Consider the following 25,915-nt stretch of genomic DNA (forward strand, 5'->3'; position numbering starts at 1 on the left):
TTCACATTTCACTCAAACCAAACAATGCGAGTTTCAATTTCATTTTATTTTAATTGTGGTTGCACTTGCTGTGTTCAAATCGAATGCTCAGTGATTACTCTGGAACCACCGTGCCATATTTAAGATTATCGCTTCTTAATACGTGTCTGAGTAGGGCAGCAGTCCAATGGGCTGCCCCAAAGACCATCAGAATAAATATAAAACATTCAGAGGGAACACTGTTTCTAAACAGTAGGAAGATATGGATGTATGCTGTTCAGCCTTGTTAGAATAATAGATTTTATGTGACTTAAATGTCTCCATACATTTTCATTAGAGTGGGTGTAAGGCCACGCAGCGCTTGGGTGATACTAATGCAGCCTGGCAGGTGCAAAGCAACCCGGCAATGTCACAAATTTGGACCAAAGGTAGAAATCTGAGCTATGGAGTCAAACGTAGTGGGTGATGCCGTCTGCATGGGCCGGTTCATCATGTTCCGTGAACTTCTCCCCGCGAGCGTGCTCCATGGGGCCTCGGTCTTTATTTGTGAGGATATCAGTGTGGTTGGGGGCTGCTCTGGAGTACGTCTGTCTCTGAGGTGGCAGCCTGCTGAGACTTGGACTCCCTGAGACGTGGAACGGGTAAACCAAATGTTAGTTTCACAAAAAACATCAGTTTGCTCTTTACCTCCACGGCAAACAGCAGCTGAACGACACCAAACTAAGACACAGTGCTCTGGTTATCGTCCATGATTCATTCAAATGTGAACGTCGAAGCATATTGATGCATACTTGTATGCATACCAGTAAGAAGGATGAGGTAAGAGTCAGGATTTGCCATGGAAAGCTTCCATATTCAATTGACTTTAACATTTTTCTGGCTCAAAAAAATCAGAATAAGTAGTCAGAATGAATGACAATAGTTCAGAAGAAGGATATATATGTAAATCTTTAATGAGGCAAAATTGAATGCATCTTAAAGTTGACCAGATTTGAAGGAAATAATTGTGATTTATCTCAATCACGGACTTTTGACTGTGTTTATAACTGCAATAGTGACATTTGTTGGTTGCATTTTAAAGCGAACTAAATCTTTCATCATGCATCAAATGTACATTTTATTTATCAGAGCCAGTGCCGACTGCCTGTGGTGACATGAGATTTAAAGTCCTGCTGGGATTCAGAACTAAACATTGCAAGCATGCCGTCCTCAGTCTGCAAACATTTAAACATTCCATGTGTGTGTAAGTGGTCATGAGGTTTGAAGAGAAGAAACAATAAATGCCCAAGCTAATTAAAATTCCTGCTTTTCTTCTACTACGAAGACAAAAGTCAACTATAGCATCTATAATCCCACAGCAGGCTCACGAACTGCTATCACTTCTTTTCCCTCCCAATTTATATATCTGCAGCTGTTGACAAGTAGAACACCTGTCATCCAAAAAAAAAATAGACAAAAGATGACTGACTACCCAGAGGAGATAAAAAAAAAAAAAACCCAAAAAAACCCTTCTCTTTCAAACACCTTGCATGGAAGTGTGGATTCATGGCAACTCTCTGAAGAAAAGGGATCAGGTTTGGTTCTTCTGGTGCCACAGAGTCATAAGAGTCAAATACCCCCCAACAGATGAGCCATATGGCCGTGGATGAGTTTCATGGGCGAATATTTGCGACAGCCAGCCCCATGCTAGTCCCTCTGCTGATTTCTCATTATCGAGGAATAAATAGAACAAGACTACAAAAAAGTTGCCCTGTTGTGTCATACCCCTTCTGACATCAGTATGAGGCAGATGGCACAAACTATGTGGCAGGATTTAAATAGTCTTATGAAAATGGGGCGGAAACGCTCGACAAAATGAATGCTCTATTCTCCTTTGCTGCTCATTTAATGAAAAGCACCACCGCAACTGCAGACTCACCTTTGCTTTGTGGTCTGGAGTCGGGCGTGAGAAAGAGAGCTCAACATGGGCTCCTCCAAGGTGGGACAGGAAGCACAGACAGGCAAACCAAAATGTGTAAAACTGAGGAACTGAGGCTACCTGAAAAATTATTATCACTCACAAGGTCCAGTTTCGATTAAATAGCTACGCATTTTCCAGCTCCTGGCTTTATTGCATCGCTGCTGTGGGAGCAGGAGCCCAGGAGGCTCTTCAACATTATTAGCAGCTCACAGTACATAATCCCACGGCAGATTCTTGTCCATCTTCGCACCAGTCTCACATTTATGGACAGACAGCAGCAAAAGAAAGGGTTTGGTTTTTGTTACTCTGTGGCCCGGCTCTCTTTGGGTACACCTGGAACAGACCGAGACGAGGACAACTGAGCCGGAGAAGAAGTGACTCTTCATACCGGTCAGGTAAGAGTAGCAAGAATTTCTCTTCTTTCATAACTGGCAACCACAAATGCACCAAGCAGCATTTGTCCCGTATGGATTATAGCAACTCCTCATCTGACTTTGACATAAACTCAATGTGGTTAAGGAACTTTGAGAGAACCAAAAAATTCTGGCCATGCAAAACACCTTTCAATGACTTCTACCATTAATACCACTCGACCTTCAGATTAAACTGTTTGTCCACTGACCCTCAGAGAGAGAGGGAGGGAGAGGCAGAGGAGCAGACTGCATTTCTCATCATGGATAAAGCTGATTCAATGACAGACTCCAGATGGTGGCCCATCTCCAGGGGTGCCCTGTCTCTAAAGGCCAGATCCTGTGCCAGTGTCCTCCTCCACCATTCCTTTAGAAGGAGAGGAAGCCACTGCATTTGGCCCCGAACGTCTCAGCTTGGTTCCAATTCTGGCTTTCTGAAAATTCCCAGGTGCCGGTTCTATTTATCAATCAACAAGGAAGACATTTATTCCCTTTTCACCAAAAAGAATGCAGACACATTTTGATTACTTTCTTCTTTGTGCACATTTAATCGTTAAACCCATCACATTGTGTTGTTTTGCTTTTTAAACTTCATGTTACTGAAATGGACCTTAAATAGGGGACAGAGACATCTGCATGTGGAGCCGAAAGGCATTTATTTTAAATACACCTTAAATGAGTGTGACTGATCTACAGCAGAAGATGGACAAAAGCAACAACCTTCATATGATCTCCACACCATTACAGTACCTCCAATCCGACGTGTCCACGGCTGCTCTTCTCAATCTTTGTCTCCTCTGTCAGAAGGTGAGGACGTCCTCGTAATACCTGCCAGCGAGACACGCCATGGGTCGGTCAGTGGTTGTGGTGACGCTTCGCGCCAGCCTGTCATTGGCTAATCAGCAGATTAGAAGAGATGCCTCAGAAGAATCACAGCATCACAGAAGCACTCACAGCCTTTCTGATGTGCTGGACAGGGAGGAGTTTAGTGCGATGGCCCACCAAGCACCCTTTTATCCAGGACGGTGTCTGTGATTTTTAAAGCTCATTGATGGCATAAATAAATGGTGTCAAACCCATCACGCTGCCAGACTTTTAATCACGTCCACAGGGGCGCGGAGTTTTTTCTTTCTTTCTTATTTCCTTAAGCTTATAATGAATTGAAATTAACATGTAAAGACTGCCAACAGTTATTTAGAGATGCCATAACAGGAAGGAAGGAAATACAAACAATTTAAATTAATCTGCACAAAAAACCTGTCACATTAAAGCAGAAGTACCATGAATGACGAAGCTCAGGGTGCATTCCTATGGGGGGGGGGGGGTGAAAAATCACTTTATTAAACTGATGAATCACATCAGACATAAATGCAAATAAAATGATTTTTTTTTTGCTGTGTATAAACCTTAACTTTAAGTTTAAAAGTGAACTTTAACATCCTTCAGTTCCACTTGTCATATTAAGTTCAAATTATGGTTCAGGACTGTCTGAGCAAAGTTTCTGCATCCAATAATATTCGTCCGACTCGCTGTCTGCATACTCTACCCGCCTGCCTGACCTGGTGCAGGTAACTGCTGCCACAGACGTAAAGGTTAATGAATGCTCATTGAATGCCAGGAGCCATGGGCTGCTTTGGGCCATTATGCATTCAGATTTTTCAGTGGTTGGCCTGAAGATGATCTACTGTATATTTTCAGCTCTCAGCTCGGGGAGAGAAATATCCACCTGAGAGGGTAGAAATACCTCACTGCATCGCCGGCAACGTGCAAAGGACAAGTGCATAAGGTTCTTACCTAATGGGTCTAATAAATAAATAAATAAATAAATAAATAAATAAATAAAACTACCTGAGAGGTTAAAGTTCAGTTATAGTCAGGGGCCTGTTTTACACGACATGTTCAGATATGTCCTTTGACAAAGATAAAGCTTGCCTGACATGTCCAAGTAAGAACCATCCAACAATCACCTTGTCAGAGTCCCGATCTTTTCCTTGCGTCTTGGCAGCAGCAGTAGCAGAAGTGACAGGGTGCTGGTGACACATATGGCCAATTATAGGTGGAAGTGGAGAAGATGATGTGAGCTGAAAGCTTGTTCACACATGGCAGGTGTCCGGACACCCTGTGGATGCTTAGTGGAGAGCGATGGGAGGGAAAATGTCATCAATAGCTGAGTTCCTCTCATAGATCCTCGGTTCCTCTCTTCAGTTCAAGTCTGATGTCAAATCAAAGACGACTACCTTCAGCAATCGATAAGGCCCCTTAACTTCCTTTTATTACTCCGTAGCCGGAGTAATTGTTTGAGAGGAAGATACAATATTCAGTTCATAAATCATGTGGTGTAAAATGTCAGGGCAGTAATTGTGCATGTTTTTTTTCCCACACCCTTTCAGAAAGGTAGAAATTATTAATGGGTTAATGTTGCCGGGTAACCCTCATTCATTGTGGGACTTTGAAAAAGATGACCTCTGCTGAACACAGATAAAACAGTGAGGGGCACTAAAGGTGTAAAAAAAAAAAGCCCATCTTTGTGTTTCAAGTAGTCGGTCTTATATACACTATTCTTCTTTTATTTTTATTTTATTACACTTCTACACATGCACATTGAGCAAAATAACTGGTTTTGCTTAACATTGGAACTGCAAAATAATGTCCAATACATGGAAAATAATTCTCTATCAGATTCCCAAGTTACACTAGTTTTGTCTCATCTTTTATGATTAAATGGTTTGATTTCTGTTCCCTGTGGGCGATTAATCCCATGGGGTTAAAGAGATTACAGAGATGGAGCCACACAAAGCCCTGGTAATGGATTCACACAGAGGCGCTTCCATTCAATGAGCTAATGATATTGGATTATAGGACCTGGGCTTCAGAGAGGAGAGGGTCTCACAAGAGATATCTTCTGAAGAGATCAAATTTAGGGAAAAAAAGAAGGCTTTGAGGATGGGAAACATCTTGCTGCTAGGAATGACCTTGCCTGAAGTTCTGCTCAAGTGACCCTTTCTTAGAAAGACTTAAATGTAAGTACCAGCTTAGCTTGTCGCGTTTACACCTGAGCACTTTTTCGTATTCCTGCAGAGAGTTTCACATATTTCTTGGGATTTATCATAATAAGGAGTATTGAGAATGGGAACTCCTAACACATTTTTTTCATTCTACACACTTTTTCAAATTAGATTTGAAATTTAGTTTTTTCTTTGTTCAAATGTGTCACTCATTCACTTGCCGTGACTGTTTTTGACATTCTTGACAATTAAAGATCCATGAATAGAACCAAACCCCTGTTGAGCAGTAAATGGCTATTTTACATCCTCTAAATGAGTTAATGTATCTTTTATCCACAAGAGAGAGAGAAAACTCCTAATTTGAGGTCATTTGCATCACAGTAGAGAAAAGATCCAGAATAAAAGTGGTCGTATGAGGTCAACATATAGACAGTTAAGCATTTCATGAAAGTACCTGCAGAGACAGAACATCAGTGTTGTGGCTGTTTTTCCAAATAGCTCCCTATTTGCTTTGACCGCTCCTTTTACCTACATGCTAAAACAGGAAATGGAAGGAGGCAGATTTACATAAAAGCTTGAAGAGCGCACATAGTGAAGTGTTGACAGATGCCAAAGTTAGCAAAGAGATGTGAGGACAACAAAATTTATGCAACTTACACTGAAACTTTTATGGATCTGTTGTACTGGCCATGGAATTATGCTGCACCAGTTAAAAACAACACACTATATACTGTACGTGTTTAAATGTATGTGTGTTTTCCTGCCAAGGGCGTTTTAGGAATCCAGTTCAAGGTGAATTGTGTTTTTGCAACACCCCCTTCTGACATCATAAGGCTGCAGTTATGGAGGCTAATTACGGCCCAACACTGGGGGATTTCTGCCCCCCCAGTGAAACCTGCGGCCGTGGAAATCGCACTGCTGCTGACTTTCAAAAAATGTCTGTCTGAGTGAGGCATGAACATACATACAGCACACACACACACACACACCCACACACACACACACACACACACACACACACACACACACACACACACACACACACACACACACACACACAGGGTTTCAGCCTATATTCATTGCAGTGCTGAATGTCTCCAGGTACAGAGGCAAAGAGTTTTCCCTCAGTTGCAGAAGCCATTAGTCAGAATGGAAGTGATTTATGGGTTGTCTCCTTACAGAATTTAAATTAACTGCCATGCAGTGTGGGGAGAGCAGTACTGCTTTTTGGGCCTTTGCACTCCACCTACCTCTGGCTGGCTTTCGCTCTCTCTCAGACTGTAGACTCCTCTTTTAGACGCTGAAGTGTCATTTGGTCAATGTAAAATATGCTTGGTCACAGGACATAAAATTAAATTCAGAGGGCTAAAAAAATGAAGATGGCATTATGAATAATAAAGACTCTAGGTCAAGGTCACCAGCCACTAGAGGGTTTTATTTGTTTTTTGTAAGCCAACAGCTCTCCAGAGCCTCCTGCTCTGTATTAGTGTAAATATAGATGTAATGGTTTCCACACTAATTTATAAAGGTTAATTAAAAATGCATTTTCAAATGTGCAGTGACATCCTTGCTAATTATAGATATATCACTGTAAGATGTTGTGTTCTCAGTGCTCCCAGGTCTACTGTGTATTAATGATTCTGTTGTTTTGTGCCGTAAACTTTCTCATCTCTAATGGCTGCATGAGATGACCTGGACTGGTTCAGACGTCGTGGGCGATTAGACCTTAAGGGACATGAAATTAATCAGAGCTCATCAGAGATTCCGCTCCACCTATCAGCCGATTCATTGAGTGGACTTTTATTCTAAAAGAAACACAAATTTGCATGAATATCAGATGTTGGATGGGTGGTAAAGAAGCATCGAAGCATAAATGAAAGGAGAGAAAACAACGCAACAACAGTCACTATGGTTAGCATGGCAGGCCCAATAAAATTAAAATGCACCAGCTGTACATTAAATGCATATAATTATTGTTATTCAACTTTACAACTCAGTAATTAACATGCTGTACACCAATGTCAATGTAATAATGCGTAAAATTTACAGTAAGTAGCTCAGTGCAGTTATTGAGTCATTTTACTGGATAATGTAAAGTCATAACGTAGAGTTTTCACTGCCTTTATACACATCTATAAGGCTCAGGGATGGACAAACTGAGGTTCACATTTATATTTACAGTAATAGCTTCTTCATTTACCATTTTTTCTTCCATAACAAAACAGCAGTTTGTGAAACAATGGAATGCAAGATCTAATCCAAACAGTATCAATCTTAATTGTGAAATCAAAGAGGAACAGAATAAAGGAATTGTGCGGAGCCTAATCTGGCAGCATTAACAACAGTATCACAGATGGATGGACTGGAATGTTCAGGCATCACATCCTTATGGGCTTTGAGATTCCCGCGACTGTGCTTTATTTAATCCTTCCGTCCAACCAATTTTTCTTCATTGTCATAACTTATTTAATCACAAAGGAACATGTTGGCCATCACTGTGTTATAACTGTTTTAAAACCGTCCAAGCATCACGTTGGATCTCCTATAGTCACGTTTGGAGAAAGTGGTTTATTGCATCGAGGTTTTATCGGGTTTCTCAGGACAGACGATTCCTTCCATGCTGGCAGCACGAAACCCCATCGTAGTGTTTTCAGTTGACTCCAGCTGAGTTTTTGACAGACTCTTGTCTTCAGCGCCTGGATGAAGGAAACCACCCTGGGACGTCCCCTGGGTCAGAAAGCAGGGGAAAAGAGGCTGAGTGGTGGAGGAAGAGAAAAGGAGAGTAAAAGTGTTTGCTACAAATGTGGCAGGAATTCTTCTGTTCATTAACAAATCTTCACAGCAGCTGATCTGTAAGATACATTTCCCCGTGTGGAAAGAAAAAAAACCCTCAGAAGTAAAAGCAAAATGATAATCCTTAAACAGATCCTCAAAATCCCAGTTGAATGAATACATTCAAACAGAACAGCGCCATATGTTTGAAGTTTATAGGCCAGCTGAGAGAAACCAAATTCTGTCTGGGGCCATTTTTGGAAATCACATTTATGTCTTGAAAACTGTAATTCAAAAGTCTGACCTTTCTTGCATGCATCCCTTTTAACCCCATGCAGAGCAGTAGACAGGCAACGTTTAGACATGATGCTTCATGAGCAGATTTCAGTTCAATCTGTGAGTGACGCTGCAGCCTCGGCCAAGGTGAAAAGGTCAAACTATCTTCTGGGAGGAAGTGATGTCGAGACGGACAAAGGCCAGAACCAGTTTGTTGCAGGCAAGAGACACTGAGGTAATATTAAGAATAGCAACAACGCTAATAAGGATGCTAACAGTAATAATAACAACAATCCTATATAGAGCATCGCAGTCATGAATAAAAATGCATGTATTTGGAGATTTTCCAAACACGTATACTCTCTTCTTCTGCCGGTGCACGTGTCATGACATGCAAGAGGAGCTACAGTGTGACATCTGAACACAAAAGAACACCAGAGTGACTCACCTCCAAATGTCTGATCCCAGGTCAGCATGGTCAGTTATTCTGCGGAGACACTTGATTCGAGTAAACACAACAAATGACAGGCTTGATCCCACTGTTAGTGTAGTCTGTAGCAATGTGTGGCCTCGGGGAATCCTGTGTGTGTGTGTGTGTGTTGTGTGTGTTTGCTGGGTCGTGTCCTTCACCTCAATATTCACAGCATTATCCAGCATGTCAGCAAGAAATCAGTAAGGCGGATCAAGTTCAAAGCAAACATGGGTTGCTCTACCAACAATCCACACGCTTGTGCAGGAACGATTGCCCGTCTTTCACGCCTGCGCCGCGTTTTTGAAACGTGCCCCCCCCCACCCCCTTAAATGTACAAATGCACCGTAACGTCCCTGCTCGCCGCCTTCAGTTCTGACTTCCTCTGCCCCCCTTTCTTGTTGTAAGGTGTCACACCCCACCTCCACCCCGCTGCCCTCCCTATCTCCACCCCTCCTCTGTGGATGCCAGCAGTCACAGCAGTGCCTTGATCCTAACATTTATGAAAGGAGCGCTTTGATAAGCCCCGGCCAGGAGCAACACAAGGGAAGCAATCAGAGACACAAACTCAGCGAGAGACGAGGCTTTTTTGTGTGTGTTTCAGGTCCCCTCTCCCCCATCTTTGACCTGTTAAACTTTCTACTTGAAAAAGGATGAAATACTTCAAAGTTTTTATATACTATGTTTTTTGGATTTCCCCTGTGAACTTCCCAAAACTCTTGGCTCTCCATTTCTTTGTAGCAGGGGAAAACAACAAAGTTATTAAAAGTGTTTGAGGTGTGCTCGGGCTTCCTGTGTTCACCCCGGTTTTTTTCCCCCAGAACCGAGTGTATTAAAAATCTGCTAGCAAATTCCACTGTAGGTAAATAAAAGCAACCATCTGTGCACGTTATCATTTTACGTTAGCAAGACTATAAAGTATAGTGGGAGCTGTTGCCCTCTGAGGAAACATGGCACCAGCCGACATCTGCACTGTCCAATTGGACTGAAATGACCATTTGAGACGTATATACTACTGAATTAAAGATCAATTACGGGGTTGACAGCATTCAATGAGTCATGTCACCATTTAAAAACTTGCTGGCATATCTAAGAAGCCCGGCCATCCTGAAACGTGATGAAAGACGAAGGCGAAGGCAAATCTCCATGCTCACTATGGACCGATGAGAAAAACAAGCTCCACCAATGTAAAGCTCAGCTGTCACTGCACTTTCTATATGTTGCGCCTCTTGATACCTTCCTTCCTTCCTCTGTATTGCCTGGCTCCCTGTTTTTCTTGTCTCTCTTTCATCCATGTGTCTGCTAACTCTGTTTGTCATCTCTGGTGTGCATTGATCTCTGGTTGAGAGATTTAGAGATTTGGGGCACAATGATCTGACTGGCAGTTACAGCCGGCAGGTGTGAAGAACAAACAACCCCTAAACAAACCCCAAAACCAATTTAGGGCTTGTGTGCCTCCTCGTATAGGCAAACACGTGCCTGTTATGATGAAGAAAACAAACCAGGCAAACATGCTTAGCAGGAGCACCTGGTGTGGCGTCATTTGGGTGTCCTGGTCAGAAATAAGTCAACCTTCTGATGATAGCATAAGTTTGCAGCTAAAGTTTAATGAGGACGAAGCAACAGATGCAGCAAGCAAATAAGTAGTGATGTGTCAAGGGAGCTAACAACAATCAGTCAGGTATCCTACACATCGATTAATTTCAATCCATAAGAGCTCGGCGCGGTTCTTTGGAAACCAAGCGGAAATAATCAGACATGTAACGTAGCGAGCCAAGCTCTTTATTCAGAGCTACACGTGTTAGGTAGGCAGTATATGAAGAGATCAGAATAACCTGGAGAAGACTTTGTTGGTTGAGACTATTTTACTTTATTTCCTGAAACCATAAATTAAGTCTTTTTACTTTGGTGGCGTCACTCTGTTTTGCACTTCATTTTGAAACGGGGGCCTTATTGATGGATACTCTGCATGCTGTGTTGTCTATGTTCAAGTTGATTCATTTTTCCATTTTATCTTTTAGAAATAACATTGAAAAACACTTTATTTGAACTGGCCTCATATTTCAAACGCCTGCCTTTTTTTTTGACATCCACAGACTCTATTTGTTCCCCTACTTTGCCATTCATCACTATTTGAAAATGTCAAACACATGATATCACTGCTGTATATAGATTTTCCCCCAACCTAGGCCCTTAATTTGATAAGGAAGAAAAGAACAGGAAATCAATACCTAAAAAAAGAAGCCAGGGTAAGTGACACAAGGGAAAAGGAAACATGGGCGCGAAATACCAACAAAAGCGCTGCTTTGCCATGAGGATTTTATCACGTTTCATAAGTGAAAAATCACTTCTGTGCTGTATATGCATGGATTTCTGCAACCCACCTCCAGGAAGAAAAAGATGACATGCTGGTCGGAGAAGACAATTGGTTTTCTATGTGGTTTAGGAGAGCGCTAGGAAGCAATGCAGTGGGATGAGAGTCCTTCCTCTGAGTAAGCTGGAGAGAGAAAGGGACATAACCACATTCAGCCTCTCATGCTCAGGATGCTGGGTGGGGAGGTGGTAACTCGGCTCCTACTGCTGTATAAAAAGCCAAGCCTGAAAATCCAGCACCACAAACTCACCACACACACATACACAGATCGAGTGGCTGCTCTCTATTTCTCACTCACTCACCCTCTCTCATGCTCATTCTCATTTCCTCTCTCTCTCTCTCTCTCCCTCTCTCCCTCTCTCTGTGTCTCACTCACTGTGTCTCTCGCTCAATTCCTTTGGGCTCTGCATCCTTGTTGCTTCTTCTCACACTTCTCACTTCAGACTGTATTTGTAAGTATGTGCTGAATGTTTCCTTGTGTATGCTTGGGTTTTCTTAGCTCTTTATGTGTGCATGAATGACTGCTTGCCTACTTCAGAGTGACTGAGAGCAGAGCAGAGTATCAAGTGTATGTGGGTCTCTGTGTTACCCTCACACACTTGCCGGTCCTCTTGCAACTCTTCTTGGGATCTCTGGGTCCCTTTCTTCGGTGGCAGGCTCTCCACACCAAGTAGTCACCATTTCCGCTCCCGGGAGACCCACGCTGGCAGCGCAGCCCCTTCCCCGACTCAGCATCGGGAGGAAGACCCTGGTGGCGGCTGCCGTAGGGGTTATGCTAGTTCTGGTACTGGTGGTCCTCATTCCCGTCCTTGTCAGCTCTGTAAGTACAGATGCCAGTCACTATGAGATGTTGGGCACCTGTCGTATGGTGTGCGACCCCTACCTGAACAAGGGCACTCCACCCAGCAGCACCAGTTCCACCGGTCTTCAGGCTGAGGCTGAGGCATTGAGTGACCACAGCAATGTGCACCCTCCTTCAACTTTACTACAGGGTCCACAAGGGAAGCCTGGCAGGCCAGGAAAGCCAGGACCACCCGGACCACCAGGAGAACCAGGCCCACCAGGACCAGCTGGGCCTCCTGGTGACAGAGCGGATCAAGGAAGGACTGGGATTTTGGGTCTTGGGGGGAACGGAGCTATCAGCACCGCCACTTACAGCACAGTGCCCCGGGTGGCCTTCTATGCAGGGCTTAAGAACCCCCACGAAGGCTACGAGATCCTCAAGTTTGACGATGTAGTCACCAACCTAGGCAACAACTACGACGGCATTTCGGGCAAGTTCATCTGCAGCATCCCAGGTACATACTTCTTCATCTACCATGTGCTGATGAGAGGAGGGGATGGCACCAGCATGTGGGCAGATCTCTGTAAAAACGGCCAGGTTAGTGCTTTTAAACTTTTCCCGTTTTTTCCCCCTAAAACATATCTCAAGCGCTCTTTGGACGTAGTTTTGTAAATGTGCCTCGCTCTAAATTGAGTTTTCATCCAGCCATTTAATGAGAAGCGAAGGCGCATCTGCCGTGCGTCCTGAAAGCGCAGAACGCACAGCTGTGGCACCACCGCGCCTGGAGATAAAGATGTGTTGACTGGTTGTAACCCGCGCTCCCTTTCTGCGTGATGTGTCTTGACATTATTGTGCACGTCCTCGAAAGGACCGTTAGAGCCGAACAACGAGAGCGCACGGCTCTTTTATTCCGACAACGACGAGGGGTTCATAAAAAACGACGTCACCACAAACTCTGATTAGCATGCTGGAAAAGTGGAAATATGCAGTAATAATAATCGCATGCTGTTACACCCATACGTAAAACAACTATTATTATTATTATTATTATTATTATTATTATTATTATTATTAGTCGGGTTGTCACTATTTGAATCTATTTTCTGCGAAAACAACTTTTTACTTCGGTGTTTCGGAGTTAGTCTGCGCAGTGAATTTTCAATTGCTACACTCCCGCACAAGTCCACCGGATTACAGCCAGCGCCGCTGCATTTATCTTTATTTGCAATCGGGCTAAATGGATTAGGTAGTCGACGTGATCTATTCCGGGCTTCTTTGGTGAACCGTGTTAATGGGGCTGTAATTTTATTTTGCGCCCCGCGGGGTTTTCTCAGGTTGGTAATGCGCGCTGGTGTACTTTGCAGCCTTCCGATCGTCAGATGTCTTTATCATAGTACCTCTGAAATCCGCTCCATGCAATCGGATGCTGTATAGTGTGTCCTCGGGATGCCACCCCGTCGTAATTAGTTGCCAATATGGCAAAAACGGTAAATGTAATAATGAGCGTGGAAATGAGAGACGGTGCAGCTTGGTTTGTTGTTACGGAAATCAGCTTTCAGATTGATCCCGCAAATCTAATGTCATAAAAAAGCTTTCATCACTATCCACGCAGGGGTTAAACTTAATTTAACACCTGAGACGCGCCCAGGTTTCCCAGCATTATCTTGTCTCAATCTGATTCACATATTGTTCCATTATATTATCAGAGCTCCGCTGTGAAACAGTTATACAATAATGCCTTTACATTATTAATGGAAATAAAACAAATGCATGCACATTTTTAAAACAAGTTGGCTTCTCTGACAAATATGGAGATCGAATCAGAGCCTCCTGCAGTCTTATTAACAGAAGAAGTTAATCCCATTATGCTTATTGGAGCAAAAGATTTGCACCAATCACCTTCTGTACATAATACCTCACCCAGCAGTGATGGTTAGGGCTGTGGGTAAAGGACTTGATATATGATAGGAGAGGAACAACACATAAAACAATTTCTTCATTGTGCTCTGAGGAGAAATCAGCAGCCACTTAAGGTAGATTCACAGATGTATCTCCAGGGGCCAGAGAATTGTTTAGCAAGGGGTTATTCCCTGTCTTTCACTCAGCAGATACAGTTATCCTGCCGTGGCATGTCTAAGTTAGGCCTGGCTGCTGCAGAACGTGCCAGCCCCAGACCTTCTAAATGACTGGAGCATTATAAATGTTGGGCCACCTTATGCAGCATCATTGATGAAGTGCTGAAGCTCATACAGTGACAGCACTGCGTTCCTCAGCTCATTAAAGAAGCAAAAAAGCTACATTCTGAGCTGCAGTTGTTTCATCCAGGGAATTGTGGACAATAGCAGTGTTTTATCATCTTTAGGCTTGTGTGAAGCATTGTTTCTCCAGGCCCTGCTGTGCCACTTGACTCCAGAGGCGGGATTACCGGGAACACTTTATTTTGCCTGTTGTTCTTCTGCTTGGAAGACTGCAAGCATCCCAAAATTATCCCCAGAATTCCAATAGCTAGAACTTTCAGCACTGTGCTTTAAACACTCTCTTAATGAATGAGAATACCTGCTTATTTCAATGTCTTTATTAGACACAGCATTAGCAACACAGGCAACTTCTTGGATGCAGTGAGAACAATAGGAGCAAAGCCAGTTCTAATGCCATTGTGCCATGCTTGAACCAGATCCAGGATGTGTGTGCCCTCCTCCTATCTATTCCCTTCTTAATATCATTATTAATCCGCAAAACCGTTTCAGAGTTAATTAAAAGCAATGACTTCAGCGTCAGTCTCTCAAGAGGACCATGGTGAATAATCACTCTGTCTCTTCCTTTAATAAGCTTCAATGTCCTTTGTGCACATGGTTCTTCCTGAGCAATTACCACTGTGTTTGCTCCTCACATCCACACATGCTGACAAACACATGCAACACACACCCGTGGATGTTGCTGAACCCACCCGTCATAACAACCCGCTGCCTCACCCCACCCCAGCTGTGCACTTGCCCTCCAACTCTCCTTTAAGGCTGATTTACAGATCACAAGTAAAATTGTAGATTATTCTCAGATCCTGGTTTTGCTTTCAAAACCTCCATCAATTGATGTTTTAGCATCATGGGAACTCTTTGAATTGTCTCTTAAGACTGTGTTTTGCCTCTGGGGTTTGGTCTCTAGGATCCGACGTGCCACAACAGGTTCCCGTGCATTGTTTCTTCATCACAAATGCACGGGAAGACAGGGGCAATAATGCCATTGTTTTACATCCATATCAAAGGCAAACTGTGTTGTGCATATGCTGTCAGTTCCACCATTAAAGAGAAGAGCCGAGCCATCTGGACAAGGGTCTGTTCTAGCTGATTTGCTTGATGACAAACTGAACGTGAGCTGGGAAAAAAAAAATCTGTTCCATTAATCATAAAAAATAACAAAATAAATAAATGCAGGCCTCTTCATTAATTTTTTAAGGCTATTGCTAGCCCCAAACAATGACAATATCTATATGCACAGCGACACGTTGACTTGATTTTTAAGATTCCCGTAATGCTTAGAGCTGCGCTTCTTCGTGGTGGTGTGACTTCAGCACTGAGGGACCTCTGTGAGTGTGCCGAATAAAGACAGAGAGACTCTGTCTCCAACTGACAGCCTGGGCGGAGAGAGCCAGCCTCAGTGCCTCAACCTCTTTGTCCGCAGTATTGATCTGATTACACGTATGTGTGTGCATGGACATGTGCCTCTTTGCAGTTTTGTTTTGCCGACAGACCCATTTGGTCGGTGTGATGTATTGTATGTTGTGGCATTTCTTCTATAATCAGTCAGAGAGGTAGTGGAGGCGGACCTTTGGCCTTGATCTGCCGTGTAATTGGACATCGGCTTTGACACCCTGCCAAGTGGAACATTAGAGCCGCTCTAATTAGGTAGGAGGGCTATCAGTTGAAAATTGGTCCATGTTGTTAGGAAATACCACACAGAGTGGAAATGTCAAGATGGGCGGCTTCATTGAACATTTGCTTGAAAGCTGCTGATCAATTGTTGGCGATCATTTTATTACAGAACATTTTTGCATTCAAATATTTAAATGGAGAGACTGGAAATGAGCAAGCTCCCTGCAGTAGCGACTCAGAATAAGTAACTCCCAGCTATAATGTCTTGGGTAATGTGAGAGCAAATGCATACTGTCTAAAATAGGCTTTGAATTTCCTCCTGTGGCAGGCTGACTCAAGGATTCTATGATGTTGACTCACAAGGCTTCTTCATTATAATGAGGGCCATGTGGGATATAGACAAGTGCCCCTGGTCCTCTTATGCAAACATCTCACTCTCCATCTCTCCTCACACCCCTGACATTTAACTTTACCCCGATTTCACTTTTTAAGCGATACCCACAATTATCTTGTCCCTCTTCACGGGGAGGCAGAATGTCAATGGTTTCCAATAACTAACAGTCTGCTTCATAACTCAGTGCATTTAACATCTCCTTCCCTCATTTCCAAAGTAAATATGAACAACATGCCAATAATTTCCCAAGTGAAAAGAGGATTTTTCATGAGAAAAATGTCACAGCAAAAGTTGTTTTTAAAGGAGCCTTTTCATTTTTAAAATGGGAGTTTTTGGTGCCACAAGGCTACTGCAAAGCAGGCTGCAGAAAGGATTTAGTGTTAACAAAGGTTGAGAATGTTGCTGGCAACGTCTCTTCTCCCATGAAGCTGCGCGCACCGAATGTGGTTTTGGTGTAAGAGACAGATGGTGCTGCGTATCTGAGCAATTAACTGAGCGAGATGAGTCAGGCGCAGGGAAGAAAGGGGCGGCTGAATTGTGGGTCAAAGTTGATGCGTCTCCTCTCCATCACTGTTTTCCTCCGACGGGCAACTTTCAGGGCAACTCTCCCTCCCTGAGTTTGATCTGTACGTTGGGGGTAAACAACTGTAAATAACAGCAAAAGTGCAAAGAATCTGAACTGCTGATGAAATAATTAGATGAATTAATATGAGCAAACAACTGTCGTCCAACTCAGTGCCTCAAAAAATACACAGGGATGGAAAAAAAACTAACTGTGAAAATAAATAATATCAATAAAATTACTCAAAACCAGTATGGGAACGGAGTGTTCCTTACACTGTAGCGTAGTTTAGATATATGTTTGGCCTGTGTGGTGCAGAGAGATGTTGGCCGCAGCCCAACAGTGGTGGGATATCTAAGCTGCTCCTGAGCATGCAGTGCACGGTTGGAATGTTCAAACATAATTAGATGGCAGAACACTTTGATTTAAAGAGGATCGACAGACCTCGCTGATCTAAAATGGAGGCTCAACACCAAGTCAACAAACCCCTGTGTGGAAAGTTCTCGTCTCCCTGACGGGGCCTCTGGGAACGTCTCCGTCCCACCGACGCGCTGAGGCAGCCGAAACTTTAAAATGCGCCTCGATGAATTTGTTAATTGTTGTTAATTCCACACGAGCATAAAACACCAGAAGCTTTGCATCTGCCGCGTACGTGTCGTTCAGCCGAAGCCATCAGTTTAAGAACGTGGCGCTTCCGATCACGCATGAGCAGCCACGAGAAAGACACTTCACATGACACCTCATTTGCTGTTGCTGGCAGCTCGTGCGCACTCTCACGCTTTGTTTGTCTTGTCAAAGTTCCTCTACATTTTCGACGCCAAGGTCACTCACTGCCAGTTGGCTGTTTGTCCCGCTCGCTCTACATCTGGTATATCTGAGATGTGAACCACTGGTTTGTAGCCTTCACAAGTTCCTTGTGTGCGCTGGAGACAAAAGAGGAAAAATAGTTCCGATAGGAGCTCACTGATCATTATTTAAAAAACAGCAAGAGGGTTTATTCATGCACACTTATCACTGAAAGCAAACAAAGGAGACCAAGACTGCAGCAGTTATTCTCCAAGGGGGATTCAAACAAAGAAAAGGAACTTTACAGCAGAAAGAGGAGCGGAATAAAAATATCAGACTAGAAGGAGGTGAAAGATTTTGGTTTTCACCTCTAAAGAGGAGATTTTTTTATTTGTCTTGCCTGTCGACGTGCATCAGTTTTACGGTAATCAGGTTGGGCTCCTGAAAGGGCAAAAAGAAAGAGTGGCTCGGACAGCTGGAATGGACAGCTGCGACGTCCGCAGAGGTTCTGTGTGAACACTGCGAAGGCAAATATTTTGATGCCAAAGTTTCATTCAAATTTCAGCAAATTCAACAAATCCTCCCGAGCATCACCACCCACTCCCACATCAGTCCAGAACTGAAAAACCTCGAACGGGATAGTGTTGACTTTGAACGCTCTGGGAAAATCTTATTAATATTAATATGCACCGGACGCCAACATCTCTGGAGCTCAACAGGAGGCGTTGTTTGCACATTGATATGAGTTGTGCTCAATTTAATCAGGAGGATAAACAATAAAAAAGAATCCATATATTACTGCTCCTTCTTAAAGCCTAGCGTCATTATCCAGATTAGAAAGCACACACCTCACATTTCACACCACTCTGACTCCCTTTTTCTGTAAGATGGTGCAACATTCTGTCTCTGACTGGTTTTAAGTCTAACACATGCGCATGCTGCCCATGCTTGTTGATGTTTTTCCAAAAATGTACGATCCCCCCTCCCCCTATGATCCACAAAAGGTTTCATACGTGATAACCTTGCTAGTTACTGCTTCAAAATTAAGTCTGAAGAGAAGTGAAGAAGAGTTGTTCAGTCTTCTGGTCCCAGGTTCTGTATTCAATAGCACTGCAAAAGTGGTGGAAGAACAGACATTTATCAACTACAAGATAATAAATAGCTCCACGTGACCCACGTGAATAGTTTAGAAAAATGCGATTTAGCCAATTTAAAACTCTCCCAGCATTAATTTGTGTGCAGGGCTCCAGTATCAGGGCCGTGTTCTTAAACAGGACGACTCGTTTAAGGAACAACATCGACTTCAGAGATCTGATAATGAGCCACGTGAAAACACTTCAGACAAGTAAATTATGGCTTTTGGTTCAATCTCACTGAGCACATAAGTGAATAATTGGCCTGTTTAACAACAGCTGTAATTTACTGGAGAGATGTGATTTTATTTTCTCACAAGGAGAAAACAAAGATTTTTGAAGGGAAAATATTAGTTTTCCCTTAGTCCATTAGTTTTTTTTTAAGTTGGAATGGAATCGGACGGCCTTGAAACTGTGAAGTGTGCTATTTGTTTTTATGTGTGTTCTCTTTAAACTTAAAGCTGTATAGAAAAAAGATTAAAAATGTTATTTTAGGCATTTTACCATTGCAAATCTGGTGGGGGCCACAATTGTCTAGCTTGTTGAGAAAATGCAGGCTGAGAAAAATCTACTTTACAATTAAAATAATGAAATTTTAACACCATTGAGGTAAACTACATTCAACTATTAAGTTAAGATCTCGCATCCGTAAGACGACTCGCATCCGTCTACGCAACATCGCCGGCCGTCTCTCGCTGAACACACCTCCCCTGACCTCATTCTCAGCCTTGTCACCTCCTGTACTGACTGTCACTCCCTTCACTTGGCTCTTCTCACAAATCCCTCCATAAGCTTCAACCTGTTCCCAGTTCTGCTGCTCGTATCATTACCAGGACCCCATCACTCCACCACAGCGTCCCCCCTCCTCCACCAAATCCCAGTCATAGAAAACCAAATTCTTCTGTATATATTTAAGGCTATCCATGACCCCCCCATCTGTCAGATCTTCTCTATATCACCACCCCATCCCGCTCACTCAGATCCTCTTCCTCCACCCTCCTCACCGTACCCCTCGACCGCCTCAGCACCATGGGGAGCCGAGCTTTCAGTCACTCTGCTCCCCAACTCTGGAAGTGTCTCCCACCAGACACACATGACATCGCCTCCCTTTCTCCCCGCTTAAAACCCACCTATTTATAACAGCCGGCTCTTTTTAATTGCCTTTTCATCTTTTACACTGTGTTATTTGAAACTATGGGGCTTTTTTCCGGCTACACTGTTCATTTTTCGACTGTATTCCGTCTCCGTAACGTGTCCCTGAGTGTTTACAAAGGTGCTTATAAAGGAAATGTATTAATGTATTATTATTATTCTTAATATCCTCAAATGAGTGACTCGGAGAGACTTCTCTTTGGTGCTGTACGTTCAAAACAAGCTGCACCTTTGCTGAAACCATTCCAAATCTTCTGATTTCTGATGTAAAATAAGTCAACCTATAGAGAAAATAACATTCATTTGATATTTGTGTCGATAATATTAATTGTCTTGTTTGAAGCTGTAATTTTTCAGACTAATGATGCTTTTTGCTCTCTTCCATTATTCCTTCATTAACTCTCCCAACAAGAGGATAGTTTAACGGGGTTTATCAATTTTGGTGTCATTTAATTAGCTGAATGCCACAAACCTTTGTCAGTATGTTTCATTACAAACTGCAATGGAGCAAATTGCTATTAAATTAAGGTAACAAATGTGGAAGATTGTGCAGCTTTTGGTGGTTACAAGAGTTATTTAATGTTCTTTTTCTGTGCTGCGAAGACATAATAAAAGTCTGGGCTTTGGGAATATAGATCCTGACTATTTAAAAACGGCTTTTTTTGTTCCAGGTTCGTGCCAGTGCTATTGCCCAAGACGCTGACCAGAACTATGACTACGCCTCCAACAGCGTCATCCTCCATCTGGATGCAGGGGACGAAGTTTACATCAAACTGGATGGTGGAAAAGCCCACGGAGGAAACAACAACAAGTACAGCACTTTCTCGGGCTTCATCCTCTATGCAGACTGAGAACAGGCAGACACAAAGAGTCAGGCAGAAAGGAAAACATCGGCCAACAGGGGGTAGGGGGTATGTGTTTAAAGCTGGAATGCTTTCTAGTTTTCCTATCGCTCCTTCATCATGGACACCTCTGCTTCATATCAGCCAGATAAAACATCCAGGCTCTGCTGCCGAGTCTGGACGTAAAGCTCCCGAGGACAGACTGAGAGGAGCCAGGCAGGAAGCATAGGAGGAATGGGATCATCATCGCACCCGAATCTCTCCGTGTCTCTCCTCTTCTGTCCTGCTCCATTGCACAGAAATATTAGTAACAATGAAAAACCCTGAAAACGTGGACCACTTCACCTCAGCTGCAGTCTCGCTGGATGAGATCCTTAGTGTTGTGCAATTGTGCAACCTAGATTGTGCTTTTAATTTTATAGACATGCATAATGTTACCCAAGAACGAGATTTAAAGAATATATTCGTCCCTTGTGCATATATCTGACAGAGAGTGGGTTTGTGAGATGTTATATGTGATGCAACTCAGACATCTAACAGCTGGAAACATCATCCAGGCTGTCTGTGTTTCATGGCACAGGGTGTTTTTTTTCTCATCGCTGGGTACACCGAGGTAAATTTGCACCATTCTTGTGGAGAAAAACAATCCATTGTGTACCTTCCAATGAGTCTGTTAAAGGAATCATCTTACAGTATATAGAAAATATTCCTAACCACTAACCACCTCACACTGTACACTCAATGCGCTGCTGCCGTTCAGGTTAAAAATGTGCTTGGAATCATCTCTTCAATGTTCTCATTTTATGTAGATTTACCAGACATTGCAGAATCGCAAGTGTTAGCAATTAGTACTAGTTATGCAGCATTGGCCATCTTTTCCCACCCTTGCTGTGCTAACCTCCGAGCCTCCGGGCACACTAAAAAGTGTCTTTGGAAGACAAGAAAGAGTGAGAAAATAGTGAGTCAGAGACTGTGAGTAGGCAATTTTTCTCTTTCAGTGTCTCCGGGTTTTCTGGTTGTCATCCGCTCATTAACAGCATTTTCACTGACACACATGCGTCATCGTAATATTTACTCAACATGGCGGCCTGACAGCTTGCTTAAGAATGAAAATGATTGGACGAGTGCACATGGCCAATTAGGACCGCACTCGCGGGCGTGCCTGCGTGCGTGCGTGCGTGCGCGTGTCTGTATATACGTATGTATGTTTGTACATGTGGTTATGTACAGTATTTGTCTGTGCATACCAGTGAGTGTGTGCATTTTAGCATGTGCCGTGCCATAGCTACATTGTTCTTTTTCAAGGTTATTCTGTGCTCCAGCCAATGACGGATATTTCACTCTGCAGCCAATGAGATTGTGCTCCTTAGGATGGGAGCCTATAATTGTGATGAGAAGAACAAACAGCTTGTAAATGAAACCTATGACATGTTTGTCTATCTTATCTTTTGGAATTGTTGAATACGTTTAAATAATAAATGGGATTTTTTGAGCAAACCGTCTCAGGAGAATTATTGTGTCCCAAAAATAAATTAGGGAAATGGTCTGCAAAGGATATCACAGTGCAAACAACACCAGCGCTTTGTTTTTTAAACTAAAACATAGTTTTTAACAATGTCTCAGCAAACATTAAGAATTGATCACGAAGCCCCAGAGCTCTGATTTCACTCCAGGAAGTAAACTATTCTTAGTGTGATGGTTGTCGAGGGAGAAGTTTCCATGTTTATGCTCCCTTGTCTCTTACTTAAGCGCTCCTGTGAGTTTGCTTCCATCTCTAAAGGTGCGCTCGGTGATAAAGACCCATCGACTTTAGAAGCATCCTCCGGTGAAGTAAGAAGCAGATCTTGAAAGCTGATGAGTCCTGAAGGAAATGGAGGCTATTCCTCAATTGGCAATCGCGGCATCTATTTGGAGATTCTCATCAACGGAGGAATGACATCTGGAGAAGGAGTGTGGATGGAGTAGAAAAGACAGGAAGAAGATTGAGGAGATAAAACAGGAGTGGTATATGATTTGACAAAGACAGATGGAGACGCGAGGAAAAGACTATGAGCCACAGAAAGTAATGGGGAAGGGATAGATGGGGGGAGAGCAGTAGAGGAGGAAGTGGGCTACTGCTTTACGCTGGGGAGGCAGGAGCCTTGGATTGTTTTCAGGATAGAATGATTCCCTGTCGGGCCTGTGCGAGGCGTCACCAGAGATTAGTTGGCTGGATGCTGGAGGACAGAGGCTGAGACATCCTGGATTGGACACATGTCAAGGAGCAGATATTCCTCCGACCTGGCAGGAATGGGATGTGACGCTGGCTGCTGGTCGGCTCCTCGCTCTTAAAGACGTCATTTACACCTTTCTGCATGTCCGTACACATGTGTCACTGCTTTCATTTTCCTCTGATCGTGTTGTTGTTGTTGTTTTATTATTATTGTCTGTCACAATTGCACCCCGGAGTCAACGCTGCGTCATTATTGCCCTTGGGAACAGACTAAAATCGGAGAAACAATTCGAGCCACATCCAAATCCTCTGGCTGTTTGTCTACAGCATAATGCAACAATCTCATTCACACTGAAAAGCCATATATATAAATGTGTGTGTGTGTATGTGTGTGTTAATATGGCCAATTCATTTAATAATGTTTTGAATATAAAATTGGACTAAATCTTGCAAATAGCTCCTTTAGAGAGGAGGCAGGTTTATTCAAAAATTAAGGATGTTCAAATGCTCACTCGTTATTTGGGTCAACATTACTGAGACCAGAATAATTTATTGGAAATTGCTGTTTTGTCAATAGACTCGAGGCCAGCAGAGTGAACCCATTTCTACAATTAAAAGAGAAAGAAAAACTACATTTCCTTCCAATATTAAAAACAACTAAACCTGATTTATGCCTCACTGTTGGCCATGTGGACTTCACTTGATAATGACAAGTAATAAAGCAAGTGCGGCCAAATCTCTTGGAATATTCAGCGAGAGTCGCAACAAAAAAATCTTTCAAGAGAGGAAAATATTATTAGATGTGAAAATGGGTCTGTTTCCACCTGAGCTGCACCACAGCGCAGAGTTTAACATGAATGGAAGCTCAACAGAACGCGACCCCTCGGTGTGACCTGGGTGAATGACATCATGTTCTATAGATACGTGTTCCTGCAGTCAGTGTGGACTGTTCTCTACCCTACTGTTCTCCACTGTTCTCTACTCTACTGTTCTCTACCCTACTGGTCTCTACCCTACTGTTCTCTACACATCTCTACCCCACTGTTCTCTACTCTACTGTTCTCTATGCTACTGTTCTCTATTCTACTGTGCTCTACCCTACTGTTCTCTATTCTACTGTTCTCTACCCTACTGTTCTCTACCCTACTGTTCTCCACTGTTCTCTACTCTACTGTTCTCTATTCTACTGTTCTCTATTATACTGTTCTCTACCCTACTGTTCTCTACACATCGCTACCCCACTGTTCTCTACTCTACTGTTCTCCACTGTTCTCTATCCTACTGTTCTCTACTGTTCTCTACCCTACTGTTCTCCACTGTTCTCTACCCTACTGTTCTCTACCCTACTGTTCTCTACTGTTCTCTACCCTACTGTTCTCCACTGTTCTCTACCCTACTGTTCTCTACTGTTTTCTACCCTACTGTTCTCCACTGTTCTCCACTGTTCTCTACCCTACTGTTCTCTACCCTACTGTTCTCTACTGTTCTCTACCCTACTGTTCTCTACTGTTTTCTACCCTACTGCTTTCTACTGTTCTCTACCTTACTGTTCTCTACCCTACTGTTCTCCACTGTTCTCTACCCTACTGTTCTCTACTGTTCTCTACCCTACTGCTCTCTACTGTTCTCTACCCTACTGCTCTCTACTGTTCTCTACCCTACTGTTCTCTACTGTTCTCTACCCTACTGCTCTCTACTGTTCTCTACCCTACTGCTCTCTACTGTTCTCTACCCTACTGCTCTCTACTGTTCTCTACCCTACTGTTCTCTACTGTTCTCTACCCTACTGTTCTCTACTGTGCTTCAGGTCTGTTGTGAAGTTTGACTGTAAGGAATTGTGAAGTTAACTGAGGTCAGCACCATTTGAGAATAAGTTTTTAAAATTCTGCTCTCATTTATCACCCTAATTAAAATGAAGATGTTAGTTAAAGCAGTCCTGATCTTGATTTCCACACATTGTCGCGGCACCTGAGCAGCTTATTCGTTTTTTTTAATATACAATTTTACAGTTCTGTTTCTTTTTAGCAGTTTTGAATTCTTATTTACCTGCTTTTGAGCCCTGGCCTTTTCCCAGACAAGCACTTTTCCTCTTTCTGCACTGTCTCCCTGGTTTAACACACACATGGAAAGTAGACAGTGGTGAAGAGGAATAAAAGACATCTGCAGCCAGCCCCATTGCATAGATGTAGTCCAGAAACCTTTGCATTACGGTGTAGTTCCACATTAATGCTGTCACATCCGCTGCGTGTGCTCTTTCCACCGCACACAATTCCCTGTGTCAGTTTGGTTTGCAGCTGCACAGAAAGCCTTTCCCAGTTGTCCCTGTATGGTCTGAAACTGCCAGGCCAGGTGTACTCGACAGTCAGTCCCTGTGCTGCAGGACCCGGCTGAGTCGAGTCATCCTGGATCTTATCTCAACCTCCAACTCAGTGACACCGTTGACCCCACTTCACTATCCCTTATACACGCACTAAAATATTCCCAGCTGGGGGAATATGGGGGAATAGGACACATTGGAGCCTTGCTCCTTTTACTGACTTTTACCTTGCAGCCACTTGCGTTGTTTTTCTGTAATGTGCCAGCATGTTTTGTCTATTAATTATACACACAGGCAGAAACTGAGGGGATGCAGTGTTATCAAGTTCATCTGGGTGACATGAAGATATGCATTTAGCATATATTATATACAGTATAATACATATATATGTGATAAATAACATGCCTTTTACTTGAATAAATCTCTACATAAAATAAACATTAGTTGCATCAATCACAAGTTGACATTTCTCTAAAATCACTCCACTGTCTTGGTCGTGCTCACTTCTTAAGGTTGCATGTAAAAACAGGAGCTGCTCGATGTTAAAATTTCCCTCAACTTGCATTTGCAGACATTAAAATGGCAACTGCTGAACAGCCTCCTTGCCATCCATCCCCAT

The 25,915-nt window shown here is 43.1% G+C and overlaps 1 protein-coding gene and 1 long non-coding RNA gene across 3 annotated transcripts; one reads left to right on the plus strand and one right to left on the minus strand.

Moving 5' to 3' along the window:
- Nucleotides 1–7,139: 7,139 nt before the first annotated feature.
- Nucleotides 7,140–8,938, minus strand: LOC115250023 (uncharacterized). Its single transcript, XR_003888604.1, has 3 exons — nucleotides 8,851–8,938; nucleotides 8,431–8,632; nucleotides 7,140–8,108 (listed from the first exon to the last, which is right to left on the minus strand). It is a non-coding gene; the product is annotated as an uncharacterized lncRNA (long non-coding RNA).
- Nucleotides 8,939–11,341: 2,403 nt separating this feature from the next.
- c1ql1l2 (complement component 1, q subcomponent-like 1-like 2) lies at nucleotides 11,342–22,260 on the plus strand. 2 transcript variants are annotated; one of them, XR_003888603.1, is made up of 3 exons: nucleotides 11,342–12,626; nucleotides 20,597–20,836; nucleotides 20,912–22,260. XR_003888603.1 is itself a non-coding variant. In XM_003964875.2 (2 exons), the coding sequence occupies exons 1-2, from the start codon at nucleotides 12,018–12,020 to the stop codon at nucleotides 20,774–20,776; spliced, it is 789 nt and encodes a 262-aa protein (XP_003964924.1). In that variant the 5' UTR covers nucleotides 11,347–12,017; the 3' UTR covers nucleotides 20,777–22,260. The 2 variants fall into 2 exon arrangements, 1 of the variants encoding a protein (XP_003964924.1); XM_003964875.2 differs by having other exon boundaries at nucleotides 11,347–12,626; nucleotides 20,597–22,260.
- Nucleotides 22,261–25,915: the final 3,655 nt, after the last annotated feature.

This window comes from Takifugu rubripes, chromosome 5 (assembly GCF_901000725.2).
Source record: "Takifugu rubripes chromosome 5, fTakRub1.2, whole genome shotgun sequence".
NCBI classification, from domain to species: Eukaryota; Metazoa; Chordata; class Actinopteri; order Tetraodontiformes; family Tetraodontidae; genus Takifugu; species Takifugu rubripes.